The sequence below is a fragment of the Martes martes genome (genome assembly GCF_963455335.1).
Source record: "Martes martes genome assembly, chromosome: X".
NCBI classification, from domain to species: Eukaryota; Metazoa; Chordata; class Mammalia; order Carnivora; family Mustelidae; genus Martes; species Martes martes.
Window position 1 is genome coordinate 45,924,995 of NC_137897.1, and position 26,332 is coordinate 45,951,326.

At 38.8% G+C, this 26,332-nt stretch overlaps 1 protein-coding gene across 1 annotated transcript in view; it reads left to right on the plus strand.

The window, feature by feature from the left end:
• KLF8 (KLF transcription factor 8) overlaps positions 1–26,332 on the plus strand; it is a gene marked incomplete at its 3' end in the record, with an annotated part of 314,155 nt that overhangs the window by 245,939 nt on the left and 41,884 nt on the right. The window contains exons 4-6 of the mRNA XM_080795430.1: positions 3,493–3,937; positions 7,087–7,198; positions 14,717–14,856. Of these exons, the coding sequence (XP_080651556.1) occupies positions 3,493–3,937; positions 7,087–7,198; positions 14,717–14,856 (697 nt within the window). The remainder of the gene's footprint in view (positions 1–3,492; positions 3,938–7,086; positions 7,199–14,716; positions 14,857–26,332) is intronic.

Genomic DNA, 26,332 nt, shown 5'->3' on the forward strand with positions numbered 1-26,332 from the left:
CTCAGTTCTCACACTTTTAATCTGCCAATGTCTTTAGGTCTAAAATTAGTCTCCTTGTAGGCAGCATGTAGATAGGTCTTTTTTTTTTTTTTAAATATCCATTCTATGACCTTATTTTTTTTTTTCTACTGGAGCATTTACTCCATTTACATTCAATCCAGTCAGTGATAGATACATGGTTTATTGTCATTTTATTATTTGTTATGTTGTTATTTCTGAAGATTTTCTCTCTGATCCTTCTCTCTCTCTCTCTCTCTTTCATCCTTTTCTGGATTTCTGTAGTTGTGTATTTGGATTTCTTTCTCTCTCTTCTTTGCATACTTAGTCTTTTTGTTGTATGGGTACCATTAAATTTGTATATAACCATTTCTGCATATAGCAGTCTATATGAAGTTGATGCTTGTTTACATTTGAACCCAATCTTTACTCTTCTCCTCTCCATGTTCAAGGTAAATTTTGTTAGATTTTTTCATCCTTTCTTTTGTGAGTTCCTTGACTTATTATTTTTTTTTACAGAAATACTTATTTTTACTGCTTTTGTGTTGCCTACCTCCAGCCTGTCACTTGTAGTGCCCTGCTGTGTGTCCTTTGTTTCCCAGGGCTTGGCACATCTGGGAGTGCACATGCAGAACACATACTGATGTGTTCTGCATGTGCACTGCTGTTTTGTCTGAGCTGCTTTATCCTTCAGGCCAATAGTTCCAGAGGCTGTCTTTCCCTGTTGTGAGAAGTATTTGGCCCTGGGATGAATGTGACATATTTTAACTAGGTGTACTCTGGTCTGCTTGTGAAATGAGAGCTGTCATCACCACGACTAGAACCAAGGCTTTGCAAATCTTCTGGGTTGGGGGCCACAGTATAAGCAAGCGTTTGTGCCTGTCTTCTAGAGAAGTGGGCCTTACAGGGCAAGACTGGGAGAGGATGATTTCTGGATCATGCGGCTTTGGTGTAACAAGTTAGGCACTGAGCATTGGTCCTGGGCTTGTTCTTTCAGGTGGCCCTGTACTTTTGCTGAGGAGAAGGTGTGGGAAATGGCTTTAGCCAGTTCCTTTGCTCCCAAAGGGTCTCTCCATGAACGCTGCCTCTGTGGAATGCACTCTGAAATGAGCAAATAACCTCCCTTCTCTGTGCCTCAGGTGTTCCTCAGGTCACTGTCTCCATGCTCTATTTCCACAAGTTGTTTCCCTGCCTTCTCTCCAAGAGCAGTACAATGCTATCCAGATCGTTGACCTTTAAAACTCTGTGGTTTAAGTTCCACCTGTTGTCAGAAGTCTTAAAATTCAACCCCTCTCACTTTCCATGCCAATTATTTGTGCACTCCATGTGTGTTAGTCGGTCTCTCACCCTCCTCCATGACTGTGGCTCCCTCCTCACTGCAGCCACCACAATCCATTTCTCTCCCAAACCACATCTCCAGTCTTCCTACCTTCTTTGATGTGGCCTCTTCTCTACTTTTAGTCATGGAGTTTGTTCTGCTAGTCTTCAGATCAATTTCTTGATTATTTAGGATGATTTGGTAGTTATCTAGTTGTATCCATGGAGCAAGGAGAGTCTAGGGTCCTCCTACTCCTGCCATCTTCCAACAATTTATATCAAATCTATAAACATTAACAATAATTCTTAAATATCATCCAATATCCTGTCAATATTCAATTTTTTCCAATTGTCTCATAGATGTGTCACCAATATTTTCCCTCTTACTTTTTTTATGGTCTCTTTGTATGCACTTATTTTTCATTCAATTTTTCCTTCATTGAGGAGCTAGTTAATTCCCACAAAAATAACTCTGCACATGTCACTCTGGTCTTTGAAATAATTATATTTTATAGCCCAGCCTTTCCTCAAACTCAACTTTCCATCATATTCCTAATATGCAAAAATAAAGGATAGTTTTATTTTGTGTAAGGGATGCATTATTGAGCATCTTTCATAATTTAAAACTCCTATAACCCCTCTGGAAAACAGCATGGAGGCTCCTCAAAAAGTTGAAAATAGAGCTACCCTACGACCCAGCAATTGCACTACTGGGTATTTACACTAAAGACACAAATATAGTGATCAGAAGGGGCAGGTGCACCCAAATGTTTATAGCAGCAATGTCCACAATAGCCAAACTATGGAAAGAACCTATATGTCCATCAAAATGAATGGATAAAGAAGATGTGGTACACACACACACACACACACACACACACACACACACACACAATGGAATACTATGCAGCCATTAAAAAATGAAATCTTGCCATTTGCAATGACATGGATGGAACTAGTGGGTATTATGCCGAACAAAATAAGTCAATGAGAGAAAGACAATTATCATGTGGTCTCTATGATATGAGGAATTTGAGAGGTGGGGGGGATGGTTTGTGAGGGGGTAGGGAAGGAAAAAATGAAACAAGATGGGATCAGGAGGGAGACAAACCATAAGAGACTCTTAATCTCACAAAACAAACTGAGGGTTGATGAGGGGGAGGAGGTTAGGGAGAGGGTGGTTGGGTTTTGGACATTGGGGAGGGTATGTGCTATGGTGAGTGCTGTGAAATGCGTAAGCCTGATGATTCACAGACCTGTACCCCTCGGGCAAATAATACATTATATGTTAATAAAAACAATTAAAAAATAAAACTCCTATAACCCAAATCTAATTGTGATAGAGAATGAAGTCTTGTTTTGTTAACAGGATAAAATATTACTATTATTTCCAAGACCATCTTCAAGGTCCAGGATGTTGTTTGGCAATAGCATACACAATTCACAGTATCATTAAGCTTCACATTAATGGAATTTTTAGGAAGTTTTTAACTAGGTTGAGGTTCTATGGGTTTTTTAAAAGTACGTTTCCTATAAAATGGTCATTTAATTCATACTTTTTAATTTAAAAGTTGGATATTTTGGTTTTACTTATAATACAACTGGCAATACTGTATCATTATTCCCTAAGCATATTGTCTGTTGCTATATCTCTATAGACAGGAATATATCTTATCCCTTCTCTGCCTAAAGAATTCTTATCAATTTTCTAAGATCCATATATAATAGCTCTATCTCCTTGAAGCCTTCTCTCATCTTGTTTAGATAGAATTAATTTTTCTTTTTTCTTCTTCTAAAATGCCCTGCTTTATATCTCTGCTGCATCATTTATTATGGTGTGACTATTAAGCTATTCACATTATTCTATCATTATAGTTAGTATGTTAGTATGCACTTCATGGGTAAACTCTTGCATTTGCCCTCACTGGGCTTAGCACAGTACTTACAGTTGATATGCAGAAAATGTTGACTTTAAGTAATCTTGTATGGTTATTATAAAGATTAAATGAAATAATTTGTATCAATTGCCTGATGCAGTGCCTGGTACTAGTGTTCAGTAAAGTTTCCTTTCTTTTTTCTTCATACTCCAGCCTCACTTCTCTCAAATCCCTATGTATTCTGTCCATGAGAAGAAAATACAGATTTCTTGTTTTCATGGTTCACATATCTCTTCTTCAGGGTACTGACTCAGAAGAACTTCTGGATAATGATTTCAACCTGCCCCAGATGGAACCAGTTGACCTCTCTTTTCACAAGCCCAAGGCTTCTCTCCAGCCTGCCAGCCTGCTGCAAGCTCCACTACACTGTACCAAGCCACAACGTGCTCTTCAGACACTTTTAGTGTCCACTTCAACATCTAACACAGACACATCGGCAAATACCCCTACAGTTCTGACTTCAGGCTCTATCTTGGCCTCCTCTCAGAGCACTGGTGGCCAGCAGATCTTACATGTGATTCACACCATACCCTCAGTCAGGCTACCAAATAAGTTGGGTGGCCTGAAGACCATCCCACTTGTTGTACAGTCACTGCACATGGTGTATACTACTTTGCCTGCAGATGGGGGCCCTGCAGCCATTACAGTTCCACTCACTGGAAGAGATGGTAAAATTTCTGGATCAGGTAAGCTTTAGTGTGCCTCTTTCGGGGCCTTAACTTCCTCCATCTGTTCTCTTTTGGAATTGTCCTATTTCCTATCTCTTTTCACCCCTTTTAATTATTTGTGCACACAGTTTCAAGAATATTTATAAATACTATTTTTATCATGTCTCTTCAGTGCTTAAGAATGTGCAATGAGCACTGGGTGTGGTGCATAAACAATGAATCTTGGAACACTGAAAAAATAAAATTAAATTAAGATTTTTTTTTAAATTTATTTATTTGACAGACAGAGATCACAAGTAGGCAGAGAGGCAGACAGAGAGAGAGGGGGAAGCAGGCTCCCCGCCAAGCAGAGAGCCCGATGTGGGGCTCGATCCCAGGACCCTAGGATCATGACCCGAGCTGAAGGCAGAGGCTTTAACCCACTGAGCCACCCAGGCGCCCCAAGATTTTTTTTTTTTTAAAGAATGTGCAATGATGCTCTTTTGTTTAGTCCAGGCCTCTCAAATTGGGGCATACATATATTTGAGTGAAATACTATGTATCTTCCTGGAAACTGTGTGTTATTTGATAATAAGTAATTTAAAGCATTTTATATTTTAAAAATATTACTTTTATTAGAAAAAATGTACAATTTGAGTAACCTTTTAAGATAAAGCTGCAATGCCAAAAATAGTTTTAAGCTTGTTAAGGCACACACCCTGGGACATTCTAAGAATATGTGCTTATCTGTCTATGCCACTAGGAATGCTTTTGTGGGAAAGTTGAGAACATTTCTGTCCCTACTTCTGTCCCTACTGTAGCCATGCTTACCACCTGCCTCTCCCAATACCATATCTTTTCTCTTCCCTACAGGTAAAATAGTGTTCTTTGAAATATTGCCATCTTCCCTGTGCTCCCCTCCAATTGGCATCTATCACACTCCATTTTACTTTTTTTTTATTTGCCTGTGTTACATGTGTATGGGCATTCTTCCCAAATGAATTGTAAATTTCTCAAGGACAAAATCTCTTATTTCCATTTGTGCATCTTCAGAGAAGTTAACACAATGGTAGATAGTAGTTGTCATGCAACAAATAATTTGATAAACGAACTTGAAAATATGTACAGAAGAGAGTTCATATGCTGTAATCTTCCTTTTTATTTAATCTTAAAAATAAGTTCAGAATTCAGAAAGGAATAAATTAAATCCCTCTTTCACCACTATCTCCCAGCTACCCAGTTCCCATCATGGAGATGTGTCTACTTTAGTTTGTCATTGGAAATGATCAAAGACAATTGTATGATGTGGTTCAAAACCTTTAGCTTCACCACAGCTGTAGAATTACAATCAGTTTTGTATGTTGTGCCTTAGGAAGGACATTGGAAAATTGGAGTATAATCAAAAGAGAGAGTTAGGGTGGTGAGAGATTTCAAATACATGTCAAACAAGGAGCTGATAAATATTTAGCATGAATTTAAAAGACTAAAAGGGAGATATGTGGGTGGAAATGACTAAAAATGAGACCTTAGCTCAGTATAAAAAATACTTTCTAACACTTTTCTCATTGAAATTTAATGTCATTCCATCATCACCAAATGTAGGAGACTGAAAAACAACATACTAAGCATCAAATTGTTGAGACTCTGTAGTGTTTTCTCTGAATAAAAATGATAATCTAGGGTGCCTGGGTGGCTCAGTGGGTTAAGCCTCTGCCTTTGGCTCAGGTCATGATCCCAGGGTCCTGGGATTGAGCCCCACATCAGGTTCTCTGCTCAGCAGGGAGCCTGCATCCCCCCTCCCCCTGTGCCTCCTTCTCTGCCTACTTATAATCTTTCTTTCTCTCTGACAAATAAATAAATAAAAATCTAAAAAAAAAATAATCTATTAGTGGTTAATTGTGGTAATGGTAAGTGTTTATGACAGTCTTGTTTTTGAGATTTCCCTGAGGGTGTTAATTAAAATTTCAGTATCAGTTCCCATATAGAAAGAGAAAAACGAACAAAAAAGGAATTGAGAAAATACAATTCCCTGAGAATTTGCTGATATCAAGGTAGTGATAGCACTAAGCAATAATTTTATAGGGCTTTGAATTGCCCCCATAATATCCCTCAGTCATCCAGAGCCACTCTGAATAAACAAAATAAGTTTTAAATATTTCAGTGTAATTTTAAACTAAAACCATTATCCCAATAGTCTCCAAAATGGATGCCTACACCTTGATTGGGAGGTGGGTGAATGAGGAATGCACACAAAACAATCGGAGCACAAAAAGAAAGTATCAACATTTCTATTTCTATTTTCTCACCCTTTACATGTTACTTTTATTTTTCATAATGTACACAAAATTTTAGTATACTAGTACATTTGTAACATACGTGCACACACACATGCAGAGACACACATACACAGAGATGTATGTTTAAAACTTTTTAGTGTACATACAATTAGTGTATGGAAGTAACTGCAATAGCAAAAATATTCCACTCCCCACCCCAACAACCTTATTGCCATGCTTAAGCTTCTTCTATATAGAAATTTTGAAGCTTTAACTAGATCTAGGAGACAGGTGACCATTTGATTGAGTTTTGGTAGGGATCTGAAACATCAGTAGTTGACAATAAATATTTGTGGGCTTCTCCCAAAATAGCTGAAAGGGAAAGATGCCAACATGTATCAAGCACCTACTAGGTAGTAGGTGTGTGTTTCATTTCATTAACCCATTTCCATTTGGGGACACAAAAGCCAAAAGAGATGTCCTCATCTCTGAAGTGAACCTAGGCATTGATCTTTGGACAGTCAGTAAACTATTTAGGAAGTTCAACTCAACAAACACACATTGAGCCAGACATTGAGCCAGACATTTCAGGACACCCTTGTTGTGGAGGCTAGAGGTAGGAAATTAAATCATACTCAGGCCCTATCCTACTTAACTCAGCTATCCTAGAGAAGCTCATTCCAGTGGTACCAGATTGTTCCTATTGTCTTCCTTCAAAGGAATTTTAGCTATGCTGAAAATTTTAAATTTTCTTCTCTTCCTTCCATAAAAACACACTTCTTTCATCCTTGACTTTTCTTTATTTCTCTATCTTTTTGCTACTTCTCATTGTGGGGCAAACTGGGAATCCTGAAAATGATTACAGAGGCATATATATTTGTAGCCCACCCTGCTCTTTTTCTTTGCATTTAGTTAAAATTGACACCACCTCCATGTCTTCACTGGATATCCCAAGTGACAGTGAGGAGAGTGCAACTGAGAGTGGATCTTCGGCTTTACAAGGTATTCAGGGACTACAGCAAGAGTGAGTAGCTTTTGTCTTTATTTCAGGTCCGTCTGTGTATATATGTGTGTGTGTCTGTGGCAGAAGTGAAACAAATTCTCAGACACAATAGTAAGCATTTAAGGATAACAAAATATAGGTAGATCAGTGAAAAGATGGTGGAGGAGTAGGGGACCCTATATCAACCGGTCTGCTGAATTGAGATGTATATCTACCAGACCATTCTGAACAACCACGAAATCAGCCTGAGATATAACAAAATAGATCTGGATCTTTACAAACAGAATATCTCCAGTGGTCAGTCTTGAGGTATGAAGTGGGAGCCATGATTCCACTGGCAGATATCAGAAGATAAATGGAAGGGGGAGGGAGCTGCCACAAGCACTGGTGCCAGGAAGGTGAAATAACACAGGAACAAAAAAGTGTCCCACACTGGAGACTGGGCACAGATTTAAAGACCATTAGCAGAGGGTAAAGAACTTTAGGCCAGCCCCCAAGACTGAAGCCTGGAGTTACAGGAGCACACGTGTGAACTAGAAGCAGTTTGCAGTTTTAGAAGCACAAAGGACAGAGACGTGCCCAGCCCTGGGTGTGAGGGGTGGGAGTGCAGCTCTTGGGTGCACAACCCAGAATCCTGTGGATATAGCAGCACAGAGAGAAATGGAAAGAGTGTGACCTGTAGAGCTCAGTGAAGATCAGACTGCAATCTCTCTGTTCTGAGACACAGGTTTGTATATGGTCATTTCTGTTCTGACTCTCGGAAGTGATGCAGAAAGCCACCAAGGAAAACCACCAGAGAACAAAAGTCCCCCAAATCCAGTTTATACTGCTCCACAGGGGGCAGGGCAATTCTGCTCAAATAGGAACGTCTGAGTAACATTGTAGCAGGCCCTTCCTCCAGAAGACAGGGTGGAAGAACAAGAAGCCAACAACGCTATGATCCCTATAAAACATGTGCATCTTGCTTGGATTGTGGTCAATGATTTGGACTCTGTACATTCTCCCAACCACCCCTCAACAGAATGACTAAGAGGAGGAACCCCCAAAAAAGGAAGAACCAGAGACTGTGACCTCTGCCATGGAACAAATGGATATGGATATAACCAAGATATCAGAAATAGACTTCAGAGTAACAATTATGAAGTCGATATCTAGGCTTGAGAGAAATATTAATGACAATATAGAATCTCTAAGGGCAGAAATGAGATCTGATCAGGCTGAACTTAAAAATGCTATTAATGAAATTCAGTCTATACTGGATACTCAGACTGCCAGGGTAAACAAGGCATAAGAATGAGTTAGTGAGATAGAGAGTAAGATGGTAGAAAAGAAGGAAACCAAGTCAGCATAAGAAAAACAAATTAAAAACCAAGGAATCAAAATGAAAAAGTTTAGTGACTTAATGAAACATTCCAATATCAGGATTATTGGGATCCCTGAGGGGTTGGAGAGAGAGGGAGGTCTAGAAGATTTATTTGAGCAAGTCTAGCGGAGAACTTCCCTAATCTGGGGAAGGAAACAAGCATTTGTGTCCAAGAGGCAAGAGAGGACCCCATCCAAGATCAGTGAGAACAGAGTGATGCCACATCATATCATAGTACAATTTGTAAATTATAGATCCAAGGAAACAATCTGTAAGTGGCAAGGGGGAGGAGATTTCTTACATACAGAGAGAAGAACATCAAAATAAAGTCAGACCTGTCCACAGAGACATGGCAAGACAGAAAGGGCTGACAAGACATATTCAGTTTACTAAATGAGAAGAACAGACAGCCAAGGACACTTTATCCAGCAAGGATGCCATTCAGAATGGAGGGAGAGACAAGGACCCTCCAAGACTGGGAGACACTGAGAGAATATGTGACTGCCAAGCTGGCCCTGCAAGAAATATTAAGGGGAGTTCTACAAAGGGAGAAAGACCTTAAGAGTGACATAGAACAGAAATTTATAATCTATAGAAACAAAGACTTATCACAGGCAACATGACAACAATAAAATAATATTTTTCATTAATCATTCTCAATGAATGGATGAAATGCTCCCACGTAAAAGCACAAGGTGGCAGATTGCATTAAAAGACATGACCCAACCATATGCTGTCTACAAGAGATTAATTTTGAACCTAAAGATACATCCAGACTGAAAGTGAAGGGATAGAGAACCATCTTTCATGCCAACAGATGGCAAAAGAAAGCTGGGGTACCAATTCTCATGTCAGACAAATTAGATTTTAGGCTAAAGACTGTGGTTAGAGATATAGAAGGACACTATATCATTCTTAAAGGGTCTGAACAAAAAGAGCATCTAAAAATTGTAAATATCTATGCTCCCAGCATGGCAGCAGCCAACTACATAAGCCAGTTAACCAAAATGAAGAGACATATTGATAATAGTATGTTAATAGTAGGAGACCTCAACACTCCATTCTCAGTAATGGACAGACCATTTAAGCAGAAAATCAACAAAGAAACAAGAGCTTTGAATGACACACTGGATGAGATAGACCTCATAGGTAAATACAGAATATTCCACCCTAAAACAACATAATACTCATTCTTCTCAAACACACATGGAACTCTGTCCATAATAGACCACATTCTGGGTCACAAATCAGGTCTCAACTGATAGCAAAAAACTGCAATAATTGCCTGCATATTCTCAGACTACAATGCTTTGAAACTGGAACTCAATCATAGGAAGAAGTTTGAAAGAAATTCAAACTCTGAGAAGCTAAAAACCATCCTGCTCAGGAATGTTTGGGTCAACCAGGAAACCAAAGAAGAACTTAAACAATTGATGGAAACCAACAAGAAATGAAAGCACATGGGTCCAAAACCTATGGGATACAGCAAAGGCTGTCCTAAGGGGGAAATACAAAGCCAGCCAAACCTCACTCAAAAAAGTAGAAAAATCTCAAATACACAAATTAACTTTTCACTTTAAAGAATTGGAGAAAGAGCAACAAATAAAGCCAGAGCCACACATGAGAAGAGAAATAATTAAGATTAGAGCAGAGATCAATGAATTAGAAACCAGAACTACAGTAGAGCAGATCAATGAAACTAGAAGCTACTTCTTTGAAAGAATTAATAAGATTGATAAACCACTGGCAAGACTTACTCACAAGGCAAGAAAAATTAATAAAATTAATAAAATTAACCCAAATTAATAAAAATTAACCCAAATTAATAAAATTATGAATAAAAGGGGAGAGATCAAGCCTAACACCAAGGAAATGGAAACAGTCATCGGAAATTATTATCAACAATTATATGCCCATAAATTAATCAACCTGGAAGAAATGGATGCCTTCCTGGAAATCTATAAAGTACCAAGACTGAATCAGGAAGAAATTGACAAGCTGAATAGACCAATATGCAGTGACAAGATGGAAGTAATGATCAAAAACTTCCCAAAAAGCAAGATTCCAGGCCTGATGGGTTCCCTAGGGAATTCTACCAAACATTCAAAGAAGAAATAATATCTATTCTCCAGAAGATGTTTCAAAAAACAGAAACAGAAGGAAAACTTCCAAACTCATTCTATGAGGCCAACATTACCTTGATCCAAAAACCAGGTAAATACCCCATCAAAAAGGAGAATTTCAGACCAATATATCCCTGATGAGTATGGATGCCAAAACTCTCAACAAGATCCTAGATAAATAGGATCCAACAGTACATTAAAAGGATTATGCACCACAACAAGCTGGGGTTTATCCCCAGGATGTAATAGTGGTTCAACATTCACAAATCAATCAATGTGATAGGACAGATTAGTAAGAGGAAATAGAAGAACCACATGGTCCTCTCAATTGGTGCCAAAAAAAGCATTTGACATAATATAGCATCCCTTCCTGATTAAAATTCTTGAGTGTAGGGATAAAGGGAACTTTCCTCAATTTCATAAAAACCATCAATGAAAAGCCCACGGTGATTATCATTCTCAATGGGGGAAAAGCTGAGAGAATTTCCCTTAAGATCAAGAACATGACAAGGATGCCCACTCTTGCCACTATTTTTCTTTTTTTTCTTTTTTTCTTTTTTTAATTTCTTTTCAGCGTAACAGTATTCATTGTTTTTGCACCACACCCAGTGCTCCATGCAATTTGTGCCCTCCCTAATACCCACCACCTGGTTCCCCCAACCTCCCACCTCCGCCCCTTCAAACCCCTCAGCTTGTTTTTCAGAGTCCGTAGTCTCTCATGGTTCACCTCCCCCTCCAATTTCCCTCAACTCCCTTCTCCTCTCCACTATTTTTCAACATAGTACCAGAATTCCTAGCAACAGCAATCAGACCATAAAGAGAAATAAATGTACTCAAGTTGATAAAAAAAAAAAAAGAAGTCAAACTCTCTTTTTGTAGATGACATGATACTTTATGTGGAAAACCCAAAAGACTCCACCCTCAAATTACTGGAACTCAAACAGCAATTCAGTAATGTGTCAGGATACAAAAGCAATGCACAGAAATCAATTGGTTTTCTATACACTAACAATGTAACTTTAGAAAGAGAAATTAGGGAATCAACTCCATTTACAATAGCACCAAAAACCTTAAGATACCTTGGAATGAACCTAACCAAAGAGGGAAACCTTCTATACCCTAGGAACTACAGAAAACTCATGAAGGAAATTGAAGGAGACACAAGAAAATGGAAAAACATTCCATGCTCATGGATCTGAAGAATTAACATTGTCAAAATGTCTATGCTGCCCAAAGCAATCTATACTTTCAACACCACCTTGATCAAAATACCAATGGCACTTTTCAACATGCTATAACAAAAAATCTTAATATTTGTATAGAACCAGAAAAGGCCCCGGTTGCAAAGGAAGTATTGAAAAAGTAAAACAAAGCTGGGGGCATCACATTGCATGATTTCAAGCTCTATTGCAAAGCTGTGATCACCAAGACAGCTTGGTACAAAAACAGACACATAAACCAATGGAACAGAAGAGAGAGCCCAGATATGGACCCTCAACTCTATGGTCAAATAATCTTTGACAAAGCAGGAGAAAATATCCAATGGAAAAAAGAGTCTCTTCAATAAATGCTGCTGGGAAAATTTGATGGCAATATATGGAAGAATGAAAGTGGACCATTCTCTTACACCATACACAAAGATAAACTCAAAATGGATGAAAGACCTCAATGTGAGACAGGAATCCATCAAAACCCTAGAAGAGAACATAGGTAGTAATCTCTTCAACACTGGCCACAGAAACTTCTTTCAAGACAGCTCTTTAAGTGTGGAGATTCCTTAAGAAATTAAAAATAGAGCTTCCTTATGATCCTGAATTTGCACAACTAGGTATTTACCCCAAAGATACGGATGTAGTGAAAAGAATGGCCATCTGTATGCCAATATTCATAGCAGCAATGGCCACAGTCACCAAACTGTGGAACGAACCTAGATGCCCTTCAACAGATGAATGGATAAAGAAGATGTGGTCCATATATACTATGGAGTACTATGCTTCCATCAGAAAGGATGAATACCCATCTTTTGTATCAACATGGACGGGACTGGAAGAGATTATGCTGAGTGAAATAAGTCAAACAGAGAGAGTCAATTATCATATGGTTTCACTTATTAGTGGAGCATAAGGAATAACACGGAGGACATGAGAAGATAGAGAGGAGAACTGAGTTGGTGGAAATTGGAGGAGGAGACTAACCATGAGAGACTGTGGACTCTGAGGAACTGAGGGTTTGGGAAGGGAAGAGGGAGGAACTAACTGAGGGTTTGGGAGGGGAAGGACGTTGGGTGAGCCTTGTGGTGGGTATTGTGGAGGACACGTATTGCATGGAGCACTGAGTGTGGTGCATAAAAAATGAATTCTGGAACACTGAAAAGAAATTTAAAAAATAAATAAATTTTTTAAAGCAGGTCTCTAAAGGCAAGGGAAACAAAAAATGAATTTTGGGCTTCATCAAGATAAAGAACTTCTGCACAGCAAAGGAAACAGTCAAAAAACAAAGAGACAACCCACAGAATGAAAGAAGATATTTTCAGATTACACTACAGATAAAGGGCTGGTATTCATGATCTATAAAGAACTTCTCAAACTGAACACCCAAAAAAAAAAACAAACAAAAAATAATAATCTAGTAAAAAAATAGGCAGAAGTCATGAACAGACACTTCTCCAAAGAATACATAGAAGTGGCTATCAAACATTTAAAATGTTGAACATCATTAACTGTCAGGGAAATTCAAACCAAAGAGAGATACCACCCTACACCATTAGAATGGGAAAAAGTTAACAAGGCAAGAAATGAGAAATGTTGGAGAGGTTGTGGAGAAAGGGAACCCTCTTATACTGTTGCTGGGAATGGAAGGTGGTACATCCACTTTGGAAAACAGTGTGGAGGTTCCTCAAAAATTTACAAATATAGTTACCCTATGACCCAGAAATTGCACCACTGGGTATTTACCCCAAAGATACAGATGTAGTGAAAAGAAGGGGCACATGCACCCCAATGTTCATAGAAGCAATGTCCACAATAGCCAAACTGTGGGAGGAACTGAGATGCCCTTCAACAGATGAATGAATAAAGAAGATGTGGTCCATATATACAATGGAATATTACTCAGCCATCAGAAAGGATGAATACCCATCATTTGCATCAATATGAATGGAACTGGAAGAGATTATGCTAAGTGAAATAAGTCAAGCAGAAAAGGACAATTTTCATATGGTTTCACTTATTTCTGGAATATAAGCCATTAGGAGAAGGAAGGGAAAAATAAAGGGGGGAATCAGAGGGAGAGAGGAACCATGAGAGACCATGGACTCTGGGAAACAAACTGAGGATTCTAGAGGGGATGGTGGTGAGTGATGTGTTAGCCTAATGATGAGTATTCAGGAGGGCATATGTTGCATGGAGATCTGGGTGTTATACGGAAACAATGATTCTTGGAACACTACATCAAAAACAAATTATGTATTCTATGGTAACTAACATAACATGAAAAAATAAAAAAGCAAAAAACATGTATAGGTAAATTGGATTGCAAGCGAAGGTGTGAGTTTGTATGCACACATGTGCATGAACATGCATGTTATGACAGAGTTACGTTCTAATTGTCTAGACCACCAATTTTTCCCTTGAAAATCTATTAATTTCACAATAAGTACAGTTGCATACTGTTTCTCTCTGTAAGTTTACAGCGCTCTTTACTTCCAATCTCAGAACTAATCAAGTAGTTGTATTGCCTTTTAACAACTATGTAGTATGAAAAAATACATTTATGTAAACACAAAATTGATTCCTGTTAGAGTGGAATGCTCACACTGGGAACAGAAACCACCCAAGGTAACATTACCACCACCTGGGACCTGCCCCTACTGAGAAGAATGGCCTAGTTGAGGGAATTGCTTGAACTAATTGGATTATTTCTTCTCTTGAAGGTCTACTATTAAATTTGCATACATTAAATCTATGTATGAGGTGATCCCACTGTATGTAAGTCCATTTATTTAGCTTCCATAGTAAAATCATTCTTTGGTACTATCTTTATTTCTTTGCTCAGACCATTAGCAATTACCCTAATGCAGGGAGAGGAGTCTCTTGAGTTGAAGAGAAGACGGATTCACCAATGTGATTTTGCAGGATGCAGCAAAGTGTACACCAAGAGCTCCCACCTGAAAGCCCACCGCAGAATCCATACAGGTCTGCACACCTCCACCTCATTCTCAACACACACACATACAAAGAGTCTGTGAGAGATAGGAAGAGAAGAAGGTCTTGAAATAAAGACTGACCCATTTATACTCATGGACACAGGTTTCATTAATGGATTTTACCCTTATGTCTTGTTCCTACTCAAATGTAGCTTTTATAAAACCAATGTAGGAAAACACTAATTCTGGTGTCTTCTGAATAGGCATTATCCCCAATGAACACTCATGGGTCTTTCTGATAGGAAAATAATAACACTTATGCTAAGATTAAGGAACTAAGATATCACTCCCTCCCTTGATACCAGATTCCCAAAGGTTTTACTGAGTATTAGAAAGCACAAAGGCAATTTAAACTAATTCAAATTAAGGCAGGCTTTGGGAGCTAGGCACAATCCCCTAACCTATAGCATACCTTTGTTCACTAGAAAGAAAAAGGTGCATATTTAAAAAAAAAGAAAAAAGAGGACATGGGGAGATGGAGAGGAGAAGGGAGTTGAGGGAAATTGGAGGGGGAGATAAACCATGAGAGACTCTGGACTCTGAAAAACAATCTGAGGGTTTTGATGGGGTGGGGGGTGGGAATGTGGGTGAGCCTGGTGTTGGATATTATGGAGGGCACATGTTGCATGGAGCACTAGGTGTGGTGCATAAACAATGAATTCTTGTACACTGAAAAGAAATTTAAAAAAGAAAGAAAGAAAGAAAGAAAAAAAAAAAAAGTAAAGCAGACCTGATGGAGATTGTGCCAAACTGGAGGGCACTGCCCCATCTAAAAGAGAACTGTCACTCAAATCCAACTAAGCATTACCAAATTTTCCCATTTTTAAGGAAAACAAGAAAAGCAAGATTTTTATGTGAAATGTCTGAGATTTTGAATGTTGGCATAAAATTAAAAAATATTATAGCACCATGGACTCAAAGAAACCTGCCTATGGGCCAGATGTAGATTCTCAGTTATTATAGAGTTATACTCCGCTTTGGAAACTCCTTCTCCCCAATAATCTCCAGCTCAGAATTGAGTTGTGGACACCATAGATAAGAAAGAGACCTTCCTTTCTTGTAAACATGCACTGCATTACATTTGCTGTGTTAGGATTTGTGTAGAAGAAACCAGAATTCTATATGTTGTGCCCTGAAGTTCTGAGAAGGTGATCATTTTCCAGGCTGCATTGTCACAACATTCCTGTGACAGTCTTCTTATTGATGTTTTCTTTGCTTCTTCTTCATGTACAGTGCAGGTTGATTACACACGTGTGTGTGCATGTGTATGCATGTGTATGCATGTGTGTATATATGTACATACATGTACAAATATATATTAAGTATTTAACCTAAAAATTTCAAAATGTAAAAGTGGGATAGTTTACTGTACTGTCATGTACTCTTCACCCGACTTTAACAATTATATCAGTATATGGCCAATTTTGTATTTTCACATCCCTACTGACTCCTCCATTCTCCACTGTAATATTTTGGAACAGGTTCAGACACCATCATCATAGTCAAATACTTCAAAATATATTTTTAAAAGATAAAGAATTTTTAAAATATGCATAAGATTACTATCACATTAAAATTCCTGATATCAATTTTCCATAATATCAATACCATATTTCTTTTAAATTGTTTTTTCTTTTTTTAATTCAAATTAGTTAACATGTACTGTATTATTAGTTTCAGGGTAGATTCATTAGTTTCAGGTTAATGATTCATTAGTTGTATATCACCCAGTGCTCATAACAAGTGCCCTACTTCTCCCAATTATCCCATCCCCCCCATCCACCTCCCCTCCAGCAACATTCAGTTTCATCCCTATGGTGAAGAGTCTATTATGGTTTTCTCTCTCTCTGTATTTATCTTATTTTATTTTTCCTACCCTTCCACTATGTTCCTCTGTTTTGTTTCCTAATTTCCAAACATGAGTGAAATCATATGGTATTTGTCTTTGACTGACTGACTGACTTAATTTGCTTGGTATATTACACTCTAGTTCTATCCATGTTGTCCCAAATGGCAAGATTTCATTCTTTTTGGTGGCTGAGTAGTATTCCTCTGTGTGTGTGTGTGTGTGTGTGTGTGTGTGTGTGTGTGTGTGTGTATAAACTCTTATTTATCCACTCATCTCTTGATGGACATCTGGGCTCTTCCTGTTGTTTGGCTACTATGGACAATGCTGCTATAAACACTGGGGTGCATGTGCCATTTTGAATCACTATTTTGTATTCTTTAGATAAATACCTAGAGTGCAATAGCTGGTTCATAAGGTAGATCTATTTTTAAGATTTTGAGGAACCTATATACTGTTTTGCAGACTGTTTTGCACCAGTTTGCCTTCCCACAAAGAGTGTAAGAGTATCCCACTTTCCTCACATCCGTGCTGATGTTTGTTGTTTCTTGAGTTGTTAATTTTAGCAATTCTGACCAGTGTGAGGTGATATCTCATTATGGTTTGTTTTGCATTTCCCTCATGAAGAATGATGTTGAATAATTTTTTTTATGTGTCTGTTAACCAAATATGTCTTCTTTGAAGGAATGTCAGTCCATATCTTCTGCCCATTCATTGCCTGGGTTATTTGATTTTTGGCTGTTGAGTTTCATAAGTTATCTTTTTTTATGTTCAGCTAGCCAACATGTACTACATCATTAGTTTCTTATGTAGTGTTCAATGATACATTAATCACACATAACACCAAATGTTCATGACAACATGTGCCCTCCTCAATTCCCATCACCCAGTTACCCATCCCCCCACCCTCCTCCCTTCTGTAAACCTCAGATTGTTTCATGGAGTCCAGAATCTCTCATGCTTTTTCTCCCTCTCTGATTTCTTCCCATTCTGTTTTCCCTCCATTCTCCCGTGGTCCTTTGCACTATTCCTTATATTCCACATTATGAGTGAAACCATATGATAACTGTCTTTCTCTGCCTGACAAATTTCTCTTAGTATAATCTCCTTCAATAACGTCCATTTCAACAAAAACGGTGGGTATTCATCCTTTCTGATGACTGAGTAACATTACATTGCATATATGGACCACATCTTCTTTATTCATTCATCTGTTGAAGACAGCTCCTCCCACAGTTTGGCTATTGTGGACATTGCTGCCATGAACATTGGGGTTCATGTGCCCCTTCTTTTCACTACACCTGTATCTTTGAGGTAAATACCTAGTGGTTCAATTTCTGGGTCATAGGGTAACTCTATTTTTTTTTTTTTTTTTTTTTAAGATTTTATTTATTTATTTGACAGACAGAGATCACAAGTAGGCAGAGAGGCAGGCAGAGAGAGAGGAAGGCAAGCAGGCTCCCCGCTGAGCAGAGAGCCCGATGCGGGGCTTGATCCCAGGACCCCGGGATCATGACCTGAGCCGAAGGCAGAGGCTTTAACCCACTGAGCCACCCAGGCGCCCCGTAACTCTATTTTTAATGTCTTGAGGAACCTCCATACTGTTTTCCAGAGTGGCGGTAGCAGCTATCATTCCCACCAAGAGTGTAAGTGGGTTCTCCTTACTCCATATCTGTACCAACATTTGTGGTTTTCTGGCTTGTAAATTTTTTTGCCATTGTAACTGGTATAAGGTGGTATCTCATTGAGGTTTTCATTTCTATTTCCCTGATGGTTAGTGATGTTAAACATTTATTCATTTGTCTGTTATCCATTTCTACATCTTTGGAGAAGTGTCTATTCATGTATTCTGGCCATTTCTTGGCTGGATAATTTTTTGGGGGCGAGTGGTGAGTTTGATAAGTCCTTTGCACATCTTGGATACCACTCCTTCATATGTAATGTCATTTGCAAATATCTTCTCCCATTCCATCAATTGCCTCTTTGGTTGACTGTTTCCTTTGCCATGCAGAAGTTTTTCATCTTGACAAAGCCCAAAACTTCATTTTTGCTTTTGTTTCCCTTGCCTTTAGAGGTGTATCTTGAAAGAAGTTGCTGTGGCCAATGTCGAAGAGGTTATTGCCTATGTTCTCTTCCAGGAGTTTGATTGATTCCTGTCTCACATTGAGGTCTTTCATCCATTTTGAGTTTATCTTTGTATATGGTGTAAGAGAATTGTCCACTTTCATTCTTCTGCACGTAGTTGTCATGTATTCCCTGCACCATTTATTGACGAGACTGTCTTTGTTTTTTCCTGCTTTGTCAAAGATTAGTTGACCATAATGTTGAGGGTCCATTTCTGGGGCCTCTGTTCTGTTCCATCTATCTATGGATCTGTTTTTGTGCCAATACCATACTGTCTTGATGATGACAGCTTTGTAATATAACTTGAAGTCAAGCATTGTGATGCTCACAGCTTTAGATTTGTTTATCAACATTCCCTCAGCAATTCAGTGTCTTCTCTGGTTCTATACAAATTTTAGGAGTGTTTATTCTAGCTCTGTGAAAAAAGTCAATGATATTTTGATAGGGATTGCCCTGAAAGTGTAGATTGCTCTGGGAAGCATAGACATTTTTAACAATGTTTATTCTTCCAATTCACAAGCATGGAATGTTTTTCCATCTCTCTTTGTCTTCCTCCATTTCTTTCATAAGGGTTCTGTAGTTTCCAGTGTATACATTCTTTACCTCTTTGGTTAGGTTTATTCCTAGATATATTATAGTTTTGGGTGCTATTGTAAATTGAATCAATTCCCTAATTACTCTTTCTTCAGTTACATTTTAATGTATAGAAATGCAACTGACTTCTGTGCATTGATTTTGTATTCTGCCATGTTGCTGAATTGCTGTATGAATTCTAACATCTTGGGGGTGGAGTTTTTTGTGTTTTCCACGTAAGGTATCATATCACCTGCGAAGAGAGATTGACTTCTTTCTTGTCTATTTGAGTACATTTTATTTCTTTTTGTTATCTGATTGCTGAGGTTAGGACCTCCAGTAATTAATTGAACAATAATGGTGATAAGGGCATGACTGTTGTGTTTCTGACCTTAAGGAAAAAGCTCCCAGCTTTTCTCCATTGAGAATATTTGCCATAGGCTTTTCATAGATAATGAATGATATCTGCTGTAGGCTTTTATGATATGGTGGTATATTCCCTCTATCCATATACTTTGAATCAGGAAATACTTTTATCAGAAAAAAAAAGTACTTTATGCTTTTAATCAGGAAAGCATGTTGTGTTTTGTCAAATGCTTTTTCGGTATCAATTGAGAGGATTACATGGTTCTTGTCTTTTCTTTTATTAATGTGCTCTATCATGTTGATTGATTTGTGAACATTGAACCACCCTTGCATCCCAGGAATAAATCCCATCTGCTCATGGTGGATAATCATTTTAATATACTTTTCGGTCCTATTGACTATGATCTTAATTGAATATTTGGACAGGCATATTCATCTGGGATATTGATCTGTAATTCTCCTTTTTGAGAATTGGTTTTTGGACCAGGGTAATGCTGTCCTCATAGAATGAGTTTGCAAGGTTTCCTTCTATTTCTATTTTTTGGAATAGCTTAAGTAAAATAGTTATGATTTCTTCTTTAAATATTTGGTAAAATTCCCTTGGGAAGCCAAGGGAATTGCTCTTGGTTTTGGGGAAGTTTTTGATTACTGCTTCAATTTCTTTGCTGGTTAATGTTCTGTTTGGATTCTGAATTTCTTCCTGTTTCAGTTTTGGTAGTTTATATGTTTCCAGGAGTGCGTCAATTTATCTAGATTGCTTAATTTGTTGGCATATAGTTGCTGGTAATGATTTCTAATAATTGTTTCTATTTCCTTGGTGTTAGTCATGATCTCTCCCCTTTCATTCATGAATTTACTAATTTGCCTCCTTTCCCTTTTCTATTGGGTAATTCTGGCCAGAGATTTATCAACCTTATAGTTTCTAGTTTCTAGTTTCTTTGATCCAGCTTCTAGTTTCTTTGATCTGTTCTACTGTTTTACTGTTTTCTATTTCATTGACCTCTGCTCTAATCTTTATTATTTCTCTCCTCTTGCTTGGTTTATGCCTTACTTTCTGTACTTTCTCCAGGTCCTTCAGGTTTAAGTTAAGCTTGTGCATTTGCTATTTTTTTCTAATTTTTTTGTAGAGGCTTGGATGGCTATGCATTTCCCTCCTAGGACTGCCTTTGTGGTAACCTATAGGTTTTGGATCAATGTGCTTTCATTCTCATTGGTTTCCATGAATTGTTTAAGTTCTTTAATTTCCTGGTTGACCCAAACATTCTTGAGCAGGATGGTCTTTAGCTTCTAAGAGTTCAAAACATTGTGGTCTGAGAAGATGCAGGGAATAATCTGTCTTTTGGTATTGGTTGAGACCTGTTTGTGACCCAGTATGTGGTCTATTCTGGAGAAAGTTTCATGTGCACATGGGAATAATTTGTGTTCTGTTGTTTTAGGCTGGAAAGTTCTGATATATCTACGAAGTCCAACTGGTTTGGTGTGTCATTCAAAGCTATTCTTTCTTTCTTGATCTTCCCTTAGTTGATCTGTCAGTGCTGTTAATGAAGCGTTGAGGTCTTCTACTATTAATGTATTATTATCAGTAGGTTTCTTTATTTTAGTTATTAACTGGTTTATATAATTGGCTGCTCCCATGTTGGGAGCACAGACATTTACAATTGTTAGAACTTCTTGCTGGATAGACCCTTTAAGTATGATATTTTGTCCCTCTACACCTCTTACCACAGTCTTCGGCTTAAAATCTAGTTAGTTTGAATTAAGAATTGCTATCTCAGCTCTCTTTTGGTAAAAAGAAATTTATCATGGTAAATGGTTCTCCATCCCCTCACTTTCAATCTTGAGGTGTCTTTAGGTTCCAAATGAGTTTCTTGTAGACAGCATATAGATTGGTTCTGCATTTTATCTAATCTGAATCCCTGTGTCTTTTCATGGGAGCATTGAGCCCATTTACTTTCAGAGTAACTATTAAAAGATATGAATGTAGTGCCATTCTATTTCCTGTAAAGACCCTGTTTCTGTAGATTTTCTGTTTCTCTCTGGTCTGTGAGGCTCTTGGGGTATCTCTTTGCTTACAGAATCACCCCTTAATATTTCTTGCAAGGATGGTATGGTAGTCACACATTCTTTCAGTTTATGCTTGTCCTGAAAGCTCTTTATTTCTCTGTCCATTCTGAATGGCAGACTTGCTGGGTAAAGTATTCTTGGCTGCATGCTCTTTACATTTAATAGCCTGAATATGTCTTGCCAACCCTTTCTGGATTGTCAGGTCTCTGTGGATAGGTCTGATGATATTCTTATATACTTCCTCCATACATAAGGAATTTCTTCCCTCTAGCTGTTCTCTGGATAGCATCCTTGGCTCTAATCTATTTTTATTTATTTTGGGAGGGGTCCTCTCTGCCTCTTGGACATGAATGCTTGTTTCTTTCCCCAGATTAAGGAAGTTCTCAGCTATGATTTTCTCAAATATACCTTCTAGTCATTTCTCTCTCCGCACTACTTGGGGGATCCCAATAATTCTGACACTGGAATGTTTCATGGCATCATTGATCTCTCTAAGTCCATTTTCATGGGCAACATGCTGCCTATCCCTATTTTCCTCAGATTCTTTCCTTTCTATCAGCTTATCTTTTAGATCACTGATTTACTCTTCTTCCTCATTTACCCTGGCTGTTAGAGTATCCAGTTTAGAATGTATCTCATTTGTTGCACTTTTAGGTTCATCCTGATTAGATCTTATTTCTGCCCTTAGAGATTTTATATAGTCACTAATGCTTTTTTCAAGCCTAGCTATTGACTTCATGATTGCTATCCTGAATTATATCTCTGACAACTTGCTTATGTCCATGTCCACTAGTTCCATGGCAGAGGACATTGTCTCTGGTTCTTTTCTTTGTTGCGAGTTCCTCCTACTAATCATTCCTTCAAGGGATGGTTGAGTATTTAAAGAGAGTCCAAAATATCCATCATGACCCAAGGAAGACGCATCCTAGCAAAATCAGGGTGTTCAGATGCCACCACTAAAAAAAAAAAAAAAAAAAAAAAAAGCCAAAATGAAACACAAGAATAAAATTCTAAAAATTGAAAAATTTTAAAAAGGCAGATGGGAAGGAGGCTATAATCTCTCAGTATGGATAAAGCTAGGTGTTTCTGTTGTTCCTGGGTGGCATATGAGAAGACATTATGTCCCAAAATTACAAGGAAAAAAAAGATAAAACTTAATAAAGTGAAAAAGGATTAAAATAAAGCATATATCTATAAAAAATAGGTGTGTAAAAATAAAAGTTAAAAAGCGACTATGAGGTTCTGAGGGGGAGACAAGATGGCAGGGAAGTAGGAGGAGGCGCCTTTTCAACCTGCACCCTAAAGTGAGCTGATTACCTACCAAAGAACTCCGATCACCCATGAAATCAGCCTGAGATCAGAATTATACACGTCTGGATCTCTACGGGGGCCAGAAGACGCCAGTGGGCAGGTAAAGTGGAGTGGGAACGTCAGACTGATATCGGAAGATAAACAAAAGGGGGAGGGAGCCACCAGAGGCGACCGACTGGAAAATAATACCCCAATACGAGAGTGCCCGGCATCTGGGGACCAGCATTAACTTGGAGTCTTGTTGAAAGCACTCAAAAGAGCAAAGACTCGAGCGGGGAAATTGTGGGAATCGGGGCGGATAGGGATAGGGGCTTAAGTCCCCAGACCCAGGGCAGCTTCCCCTGGCGCTGAGCCAGAGAGTGCGGCGGAGAAACCTGGTCTTTGTCCCGGAGCCGCCAGTGCGCCCAAGAACGGGTGGAGTCCGGCTCCCGTGAGGGGCTGGGAGCCACACCAGACGGCAGAACGCGCACCATACTGGAGATGCGTGCGTGCCTCAACCTCCCCTGAGAGAGGTGCACGAACGCCCAGCCTGGTGTTCTGGGACCCACGCGGCGATACACCCACGCGGCGATAGAGCCGATAGAGCTGGAGGCGCCGCGCCCCAAACCATCCCCTGGGAGAGGTGCGCGCAAGCACTGAGCTCTCAGCCCCAGCCAGCGGGAAAATCTCAGTGTGCGATTGCTGCTTGGAACCTCTCTGGCGGTCTGGAGCTGCCCAGACAGCCACAGCTGCCTTGGTTTTGCGTACAAGCAGGAGATCCTGCGTCCCCAGGGACCGTGACTCAGAACCTGCTCTGCCAGCGGCCCAGCGGCTGCAGCACCTGCAGGGGAGCAGACTGAGGCTTCTCTCTGAGAGGGAGGTTGGGGTGCAGTTTTCTTTCCTCTAAACCTCCAAAAACCATCAAAAGCTGTCAAGGCGAGAGAAAAGAAGTGAACAAACATAAAAACCTCCAGAGAACAAAAACCTGAAAAAAAACGTTTTTCTCAGAGCCCACCCCCTTGAGGGGGTCGGGAGGACTTAACTCAGGGAACATCATTGACTGAAAACCCACGTGGCAGCCCCCTCCCCCAGAAAACAAATCAGGAAAAAAAAAAAAAAAAGACTACAAGAGAACAACCACCACTACTTCATAGATACAACTTTTATTTTTAATTCTTTCCCACTATTCTGGTTCATTTTTTTTCTTTTTTTATATAGATAATTTTTTAACCTATTTACCATCACAGTGAGATGTCCAGTACATCAAATTCCATGATAAACTTCTAACCTAAATTTTTTGATACATACACATGTGTTTTTCTTTTGCTCTTCTATTTTCTTAATTTTTAAAAAAAATTTTTTAATTTAGTTTAGTCCAGTTTATTCCTTTTTTATTTTTATTTTCTAATATTCATATAGAGTTAAACTTCAAGGTAACCCCCTTTCTCCAAGCAATGCTACCCCTATAGGTGAACCAATTTTTAATCCCCCTTTTTCTTAGGAAAGTTGAGTCCTTTAACAAAGATATCAAGATACATCCAGGAAGAATCAAAATAACCTTCCTCGCCCACACCGAGAATCTATAACCATGCTCCCATCTTTTTCTTCTGCCAGTGTCTCTGTGTATTTATGTTTGTCCGGATAGTATATAAATCTTATACTTGGGGTTCTTTTTGACGAGGCTCCTCCCTTTTTTTTGCTTATATATATATATATATATTTTCTCTCGTCATATACTTTTATCAGTCTTTTTGTTTGTCTGTTTTTGTTTATATACGTCATAAACCTTACCCTGGGGCCCATTTGGGCTGAACCTTCACTTTTATCTTCCCTTTTTTTCCTGTCTCTCTCTCTCCCTCTTTTTTCTTTTTCTTTTCTTTTTTCTCTCATTTGGGTGGGGAATCCTGAGTGCTCAGAAGCGTTCCAGGGTGCACCTTGACTGCACCACGGTCAATACATCCAGCTACATCTGTCCAGTCATCTCTCACCAAAATGACTAGGAGGAGGAATCCCCAACAGAAGAAAAATACAGAGGATGGGCCTTCTGCAACAGAGCTAACGGCTATCAACATAGACAATATGTCAGAAAGAGAATTCAGGCTAACAATTATCCAGGCAATAGCTAGGTTGGAGAAAGCCATGGATGACCAAACAGAATTGATTAGGGCAGAATTGAAAGCGACCAGAGAGGAGGTTCATAATGTTAGGGCAGAGCTGAAGGCCACCAGGGATGAGGTTCACAACGATCTCAATGAGTTCCAATCTAATCTAAATTCTCTAAAAGCTAGGGTAACTGAGACAGAAGATAGAATTAGTGATCTGGAGGACAAACAAATAGAGAGAAAGGATCAGGAGGAAGCCTGGAACAAACAGCTTAGAAGCCACGAAAACAGAATCAGGGAAATAAATGATGCCATGAAACGTTCCAACGTCAGAATTATTGGAATCCCTGAAGGGGAGGAGAAAGAAAGAAGTCTAGAAGATATAGTGGAACAAGTTTTTCATGAAAATTTTCCCAATCTTGCGAATGGAACAAGTGTTCATGTACTAGAAGTAGAAAGGTCCCCCCCCAAGATTATAAATTCCAAAAAAACATCCAGGCACCTCATAGTAAAATTGAGGAATCATAATTGTAGATACAATCTCTTGAAAGCCGCTAGGACAAAGAAGCTCCTTACATACAGAGGAAAGCCCATCAGAATAACGTCAGACCTGTCCACAGAGACCTGGCAAGCCAGAAAGGGCTGGCAAGATATATTCAGGGCACTAAATGAGAAGAACATGCAGCCAAGAATACTTTATCCAGCAAGACTGACATTCAAAATGGATGGAGAGATAAAGAGTTTCCAAGACCGGCAAGGCTTGAAAGACTATGCAACCACCAAACCGACACTGCAGGAAATATTAAGGGGGGTTCTATAAAAGAGGAAAAATCCTAAGAATAGCATTGAACAGAAATATAGAGACAATCGACAGAAAGAAAGACTTCAAAGATAACACAATGTCAATAAAAACGTATCTCTCAATAATCTCTCTCAATGTGAATGGCCTAAATGCACCCATAAAACGACACAGGGTTGCAGATTGGATAAAACGACAGGACCCATCCATATGTTGTCTACAAGAGAGCCATTTTGAACCTAAAGATACACCCAGACTGAAAGTGAAGGGATGGAGAAGCATCTTTCACGCCAATGGGCCT